The sequence below is a fragment of the Mugil cephalus genome, chromosome 11, assembly GCF_022458985.1.
Source record: "Mugil cephalus isolate CIBA_MC_2020 chromosome 11, CIBA_Mcephalus_1.1, whole genome shotgun sequence".
Classification (NCBI taxonomy): Eukaryota; Metazoa; Chordata; class Actinopteri; order Mugiliformes; family Mugilidae; genus Mugil; species Mugil cephalus.
In genome coordinates this window covers 3786327-3794283 of record NC_061780.1, presented here as the reverse complement: position 1 = coordinate 3794283, position 7957 = coordinate 3786327, and the positions used below count along the sequence as shown (strand labels likewise).

The 7957-nt window shown below is 42.0% G+C and overlaps 1 protein-coding gene across 2 annotated transcripts; it reads right to left on the bottom strand.

Moving 5' to 3' along the window:
- Positions 1 to 6563: 6563 nt before the first annotated feature.
- LOC125016356 (hepcidin antimicrobial peptide) lies at positions 6564 to 7636 on the bottom strand. 2 transcript variants are annotated; one of them, XM_047598807.1, is made up of 3 exons: positions 7330 to 7636; positions 7152 to 7229; positions 6564 to 6991 (listed from the first exon to the last, which is right to left on the bottom strand). In XM_047598807.1, the coding sequence occupies exons 1-3, from the start codon at positions 7414 to 7416 to the stop codon at positions 6884 to 6886; spliced, it is 273 nt and encodes a 90-aa protein (XP_047454763.1). In that variant the 5' UTR covers positions 7417 to 7636; the 3' UTR covers positions 6564 to 6883. The 2 variants fall into 2 exon arrangements, with proteins under 2 accessions (XP_047454763.1, XP_047454762.1); XM_047598806.1 differs by having other exon boundaries at positions 7152 to 7232; positions 7330 to 7635.
- Positions 7637 to 7957: the final 321 nt, after the last annotated feature.

Sequence of the window (7957 nt, the reverse complement as noted above, 5' to 3'; positions counted from 1 at the left end):
AGTTTTGTCCAGACAGGCTGTGTGAGAAGCTGGCTTAATGCTTCAACTCAGATTCATTACCTCACTCCCACAAGTTAGTCTCAAATTCCAATGCAGGCTTGAAGTTGGAGCAATAGTTTTACACTGTATACATTTTTTACGGTTTGGCAGGGGCTCAAGAAGCCTTGGAAAATGAAAAAAGTTCCACATGTCTGAACCAAGATAGGACTTTACATTCCAATGGGATTGCCAGAGTGTTACAGGTTTTCAAAAACACTGGACTTATTTTTCAGAAATAAGTCCGTCAAACCCGCAGCAACCCACCACCCGGAAGGTTTGACACACACGTACTGCGAGGATGAGGTGCAGCCTAAGCTATTCCAGCAGACAGGAAGGCTGGGCTGAGTACTTTGACAGCAAGGGACTGGAAGATTTGATAGGTAATGTAAATCATGGAATATGCCTCAGTGGAGAGGAGGGAGGTGGTTGGAGCAGAGCGATTCTATCAGGAACCAAATCCTTCAAATGCAGCTTTGAATAAGAATGAAATAGATAAAACTTGGAGGAGCCTTCATAGGAAGTGTGATATTAGACAAACAGGAGATTTGCAATACAGCTCTCTGAAATATCAGAAGACATTATCAGCGCATGCTGGCTAATCTTGTGCTTTTCCCTGAATTTAGTGTGTGGTGTGGTCATTCTTTTTTTTTTTTCTATTTTTTTCCTTTTCCTCTGCTTGAGCTAACAAGGCATCTTTGCGGTGTGTGGGTGGAGTGTCAGAGCCGTGTAGGTGACAGCCGGTCTTATCAGTGTTGAGAGCGGGGTCACAAAGGGGAGGCCATGTTTAAGGACACTAAAATCTACTGCTCAACTTTCTGCAGCTGTCAGGAGGTTAATTCCATGAAATATCTGTGGAGAGCTGCCCACTTGACAAACCATATGTCATCCTCTCTCAGCCGACCCTTTTCAACACAGATTCTGCTCCGGTGCTACAGTACACATGGCTGTATCCGAGAACTACGCAGCAAGTGACAGGAAAACACTTCAGTTAACCAGCTGAGCTCGTCGGTACGTTGACCTGATGACATAGTTAGTCATCCAAACAAGCGCTTTGAATCTGCTCTAGTCTGAATCGCATAGCAATTAAATACCGATAATAAAAGGAAAGAAGAGAAAAAATATATGCAGAAGTAAGAGGGAGCATCAGTATTCAGCTGCTCTCTCCCACAGGGGATAGGTGGGTGGGTGGGAGGTTGGCGAGTGGAGCTCATATCACTCCCCTCCACTAATTAAAACTAACGACTCCAGGTGCTGCATGGTGCTGGGCAGAAGAAGAGCCAGGCGGCTTGTTTGTGTTGGTGGTTCGCCTTCATTACTAGCTCCATCCATTCTCCTTAGGAGCCCACCACGGTATCGACTCAAATCCCGACATGCAAGGTGCAGTGCAAGAAGAAAAGGGGTGATCTAAATGCAAATGCTCCTGTGTGATGCATTATACGGAGTGTGCGGGGAAGTGATACGGGCAGCAGGAAGAAGATGCTTTGTTTAAGCAAAAGCCGTTGAATGTCCGTGATGTCGGCAGGTCAATAGCAGTACCAGCCCTATAAATGTTCTCCAAAAGCTGGGGAACAGAGGAGGTTGTTTCTCAGCAGCTAAGGAGTCGATTAACATGTTCTCTCCACAGCCTTTGAGGTATCTGCTCATCAGTGGAGGACTGAAAAAGAGTGAGATAGCAACAATGTCTGTTCCCATCCCTGTCTTATTAAATCACACTAGATCTCGAGAACCCTTGGGCTGTCCACACACACACACACGCACACACACACACACACACACACACGTACACACACTGAGTGTAGCTCTACCAAAACGCTGCACTGCACAGATCCATAATTGTGACAAATAGTCACCTCCTCGATGCTGCCGGCACTATCACAACTGTAAAATATGGCTGAATTTAATTCTGTGAAATTGATTTGAGTAAGAGGGCAGTTTGGGGACGACGACTGTCATTTTGTTCAAGCTGAATTTTCACTAAGAGCGGGTATCACATCCTGGTGAATTTGTAAAATGACCAGATGTGAGGTTAAAGGGATATGCCACCCCTATGTGAAATTTAGTCAATCACCATATTCCTCAGAGTTAGATAAGTGAGAAAAAGCGCTCCAAATGTCAATGCAATTAAAACAAAGTGATTGCCTAGGGCAGATAAGACTTGGGACTATATTCCGGCAAAGCCCCGGCAAAGCACTGCTGTGAGACGCAAAGACACCACATACCACCTGAAAATCAGTTACGCCGGTCTTCCGTGGTGCTTTGCCGGTGTAGGCACCAGATCTGCTTTATTAGCACCAGATACTCACCAGAGCAGACCTGGTACCTACACCAGTGCTTTGCTGGAATATAGTCCCAAGTCTTGTCTGCCCAAGGCAATCACTTTGTGTTAATTGCATTGACATTTGTATTCAATGAGAATGTACAGCTTATAAGAAGTAATTTGAAAATTCTTGTGTTTATTTAGCACTTTTGCGAACAACTAGCTTATTGCCAACACTACATCACAGCACCTATGCTAAGCTAAAGCTAACAGCTGCGCTGCCTGATTAGGACAATGTCTGGATAGATTTAAAAACTGTTTTTATCACTTGTCCAATTCTGGGGAATACAATGAGTGACTAATTTTCACACAGGGGTGATGTATCCCTTGAAATAAATGACAGACACTATCTTACTGAAGCTGAATCGGAGTCTGTTTGACATAGAGCGAAAGAGAGTCTGTGTTTCCTGCAGATTCTGCTATTAAAGCAGCCACCAATATAAACAAGCTGTCTCGATTAAGTTCAGTCTTAATAATGAATGTCTCATTTGGTAACACATGCATTTCTACTATTTTTTTTTTGACAGATCTGTTCAAAAAAATTAAAAAATCATAGTCTGCCTTTATTAGACACTGCATACACTCTATACCCAGGTGATTGCAGTCTGTGTAATTGAACGTGGATTTGCCCCAAGACTAAAACAGTCACAATGTGCTCTGATGAACCATTAAGGAATAAAATGTCTCTACAAAATGTCTATATGTGGAAAGCATCAGAAAAGCAAGTGAAGTTTGTGACCTACTTGGGATGCGACATTTGTCTGCCAGAAGGAGGAGATATGATCCTGCTGTGTTTGACTTGGGGGGTTCAGTTGTTCTCTTAGGAAATAAATGGTGTCACTGGTTCACACTGCTCCTCTCACTTTTTGTAGCCTCAGCCTGCAAACTACTGTAAGTTGTTTTGTGTTGCTGTCATGTCATACCTGTCCACTAGATGCCCCCAGTGAGCTTCAACTAACTTTATGATGCACCATCTGTCAGCATGGATTTTTTTCAACACTGCACAGAAAAAAAAAATGATACACACATACATTTACTAGATCTGCAATGGTAAATGGTAGCAAGTGGACTGGTATTCCACTCATAACTGAAATTAAAGCAAAATCAGAACAGAAAAGTCTGTAATCACATCAGTCAGAACAACTAGGAGCAACCTGTTGGAAAAGAGCATTAGAAACCTTTTGATGATCTGTTCAGAAGGAACATATTAATGCTTAATAACCAAAATAACATTATTTGCCCCCAAACATCAGATTATGTGATAAGTTTCCAGGAGGTAGAAAAACCACAAGATGTTCAAAAAAGTGATTTAAACAATGAAAAAGGCCAGAGTTCATGTATGCAGAACCATTTAAAATGTGTCCTTCTTTGTTATTATCTTCCAATGGATGAATTCACTATAGACAAGGAAGATCTTCTTCTGTCATATTATGCCCCACAGCAGACAGAACCACTTCACATATTCCAAAAGAAAGTTTCATCTAGTCAAGCTGGAGTCAGACTGAAGTAGTATTTTCCATGTACACGCAGCAGTTGTCTGGGAGCTTGTTGCTCACAATAAACTGCCTCTTGAACCCCTTGGTCATCATGGGGACTCTTCATCCCACACATTAAATTTCACATTATTACCCTCAATGACTTTAATTTAAATAAAATCCAATAAACAAACTTTCCCTGAAGCCAGCAAACTATCAAAGATGAGACAACACAGGGATCATTGGTGGTTATGCCTCTGGCGTTCATTCTTGTTGTGTCATTAAAAAATCTTATTGAACTTCCATTAGCCCTTAACGATGTTGATTTTCTTTTGATGACTCCTGTCTCCTCTAAGCATTTGACCATCATGGACGTATTAAAGGCCAAATCCTGGCTGTATTAAGCAGGCCGGCAGGGTTTATTAGATGAATTTGGATTGAACACATCTAAGCTTTATTCAATTCCATTGGTGGTGTTGTAGCCAGAGAGCAGCCCGTGATGTGCGGCAGCAGCTTGATTTTCAGAGTAACTCTTGGTTTGAAATAACGCTTAAGGAGGAGTGAATTCTGAACCGACATGGCTTGAGTGTATAGTTTACAATGTCAGCTTTGAGTAGCTCTGAAATAAAACATTTTGCCTTTTGGGTCTCAAGGTTTTTTTCATTCCACCAGGCACTTCAATGAAAGAGCATTTTAAAAGCATGTTGTTTACTTGATGCACTTCCAGAACACACTGCTACAAGCCAGTGTTGATGAAAATATAATATAGTGATTCATGAAAGCTTCGAAACATGTCGTTCTAAACTATAACACGTGGAGTTTTTCTTGGAGCCACTTACCATAAACACCGAAGTAATGACCAGTTATGAAGTTTTTAACAAAAGAATCTCACACACTGGGACATTTAAATTCCTTTTTAAAATGTGGGTTCACATCGGCTCAGATTAAAAGAGAATATTTAGCGTCGACATTCGTGAAAGGAGCGACAGGATGTTCTGAGAGTATAATAAATGTTGTATGCGAGTGGAAGTTTTGATGACACGACAATACACTGACGAAATGGCAATTTATAGAATGATCACCCTTCATTAGGCGTTGATTATTTAGAAAACGATTAATTATCCATAATGAGCGATTGCAGAAAATTCTCTTGTGCCTTTGTGTGTTTAGGTGTGTGCGTGTATGCACGTCGGCTGTGTGGACAAAAGTGTGCTCAGTAGCCTGAACTGACTCCTTGCACGCTTCCCAAGCTGGTCACGGCTTATCACAAATTACGAGCTTGTTTATTCTGGCAACGTGTGTGATGCAGTTGCTGTGAGCTCACTGCTGTGTTGCTGCACTGCGCTTTCCCAAAAATGAATCAACGGTGGTTTTGAACTTCGGTGCACCTGTTTGAAAGTCTGGCGTATTAATTATCTAGATTATACCAGAGAAAATTTGATATATATCACTATATATAAAAAAAAGAATAGCTGTTTTAAGATATGCTGTTAAGATATGTAACCTGTAATGAAGCCTTTGTGTTTCCTCTTTTCCTTTCCTCTCTGATAATTTCAGGCTATTCCCTCTCTTTTATTTTCTCATCTCCTCCACTTTCACTTGAAGTCTGAATCGCCACCACTCGTGTCCACCGATCTGTTTGCCTGCCCTCTCTTCAGTCCCTAGTCTCTGTACTTTAAATTCCTTTTAAATCTGTCTCTTGGCTTTCAGGCTGTCTTCCTCACAGCCTTCCTCCTCCTCCTCATCTCCACCTCCCTTCTGGTTGCCCTAGGAGCCTTCAACAGAGGTCTACATCAGCCACCTGCTATCTCCATCTGCTGCTCCTCGACGACCAGCCGCGTCTCGGCTCTGATGGGTCCTGTCTCTGCCGCCTGTTAGACGATGCTATTCCTCACTGGAGTCCAACCAACAAGTGAACAATTGCACATGTAAACATCCAGGAACTGTACCTTTGTCCTTTTTCACCTTGTAGTCGCAACTAGATTGGTGGAGAAAGTCTCTAAACAATCTTTGCCCTTAGCGGTTAGCAACTAATAATTATCTGACAGAATGAGTGTCTTCTGCTGTAGCTGATCCGATACAAACACTTCTGATACCCTTTTAAAGAGTTCGCATCCGAGTGTCATCTGAGGAGCTGGACTGATTCCAGAGGCCATTGTAAATGATGATCCACTTGTGTTGGTCTTAATATGCATAATATGTAGATAATATGTTAAGTTATGATGATAATTTGCGGCCCAGCTTAGAGGCCTAACACTTGACTGTTAAATTACTACTTCATCCAGCTATTGTACTCCAAATAAACGAAAACTGAATCTAGAGAAATTAAAGGATTTTTACGTATTTTTGTACAAGAAACCCTACTTTAAATAAAAGCTTTTAAGAGTATCCTTGCGTAGGACATCTTGTAATCACAAACTGTATATGCTTTGAGTCATTACTGTGTAAATGGTTTGCCAGTGACAGAGTGCAGAACAAGTAGGTGTTAGTAGAGAATGAAAGTTATTCATTGTCAAGTGATGCTTAATTTCATTTTTTTCCCCCAACAATGTCTTGAGAACTGTCGGACCATACTTCCTATTCAAATGACTTTTGTTGATAAATGGTTTACAAATTTCTATCACACTTCCTCTCTCACAAATACAACATTTATCACATGGCCCGAGGATAATGATGCCCCATTAAAGACTCAGTGTTTGCACGTTGCCGTATCGATGACACAAGCCTTTTTGTTTCAGTTGCTTCACATGTTCATTATTTATTTGACCAAAAACATGAATATGAAAAAAACAGCCACCTTTGACTTGTTCTTAAAAAGAAATTTACATCTCATTGAGCTTACAAAAAAAGGGGTGAAAATGTTAAAACGTACAAAATAAATATAAAATAGTACGGCTATTCATTTGCCAGTGCTGTTCCTTGATTCGTACCTCTTGAAACTGCTACAAAAATGTTTACAGCGCTGTGAATGCATCGGAGAAAGAGATGAAGGAAGGGTCTTTAGACAAATGAAGCTAAATAAATTAATCTAATGTGGCCATCGCGGGAGTCTTCAGAACTTGCAGCAGAAGCCGCAGCCCTTGTTGCCTCTGCAGCAGTTGCAGCACCAGCGGCACAGGGAGAGGTGGCTCTGGCGCTTTTGCCTGATGTGATTTGGCATCTGTGTGAAGGACAGAGAGAAAGGCACGTGAACACCTCAAGCATTCCATCCTCGCTATATGTGGAGAGAGTACCAGGCTACTCTATCGGGAAAACACACTCACTTAAAATTTAATTTGCTCACGGTAATTGGCTTAATTCATTCAGTTTATTGGACATACCATCCACGATTCCATTGACATCTCTTGATGTGCCACAACTGGAGTGTCATTGCTCCCTGCCTCCTCCGGCTCCTGCACCTGCTAATGAATTATGCACGCTTAGGAGCCATGTCTTAGCATCCTGGCAAAACATTTATAGTTAATAAGCAAATGAAGGGAGTTTAAGCCAAATTCTTACCCCAGCGAAGGGGACGGCAGAGCTCTCCAGAATGCAAATAAAGGCGAGCACGAGTGTCACTGCAACTGCAATGCTGAATGCCTTCATTTTGGTCGGGGTTCAGATGGTGTAGTTATTAAATCCTTTGAAGATTAGAGTTGATAGGTCTTCTTTCTCATGGGTGTTGGGTGGCCGAAGATCACCACAATGTCTTCAATTTATTCTTCAGCTTCAGTGATGGATGGCGATTGTCTGGGCAAGTGGATTTCTTCAGATCTCTCACTGACCCTCGTCAGCTCTTCCGCTGTCTGATGGTTGAGTATGCAGAGCGTGCTGGTATTTATACACACTTGGGCCCAGTGTTGCCTCATCACTGCTGGAAGCACGGCCCATTCCTGGCAGCAGTTACCTAACTCCACTGGGGAAGTTATGACCTCCTCATTTCTCCTCTTCGTAGTTCTGCAACACTGGGGGAAATTTTATCGTCTATTTTTGATCTAGACCCCTCACTGTCAAAAGTGGAATCAGCTTTCACAATACATACAGCTCCACTAAAGGACCAGCTACTGGAAACCACTGTTTTCCTAACGCATCGGAGAAAATGTATTGTGTAAAACTGTATGTATGCAAACCTGGCCGGAGCACTGGA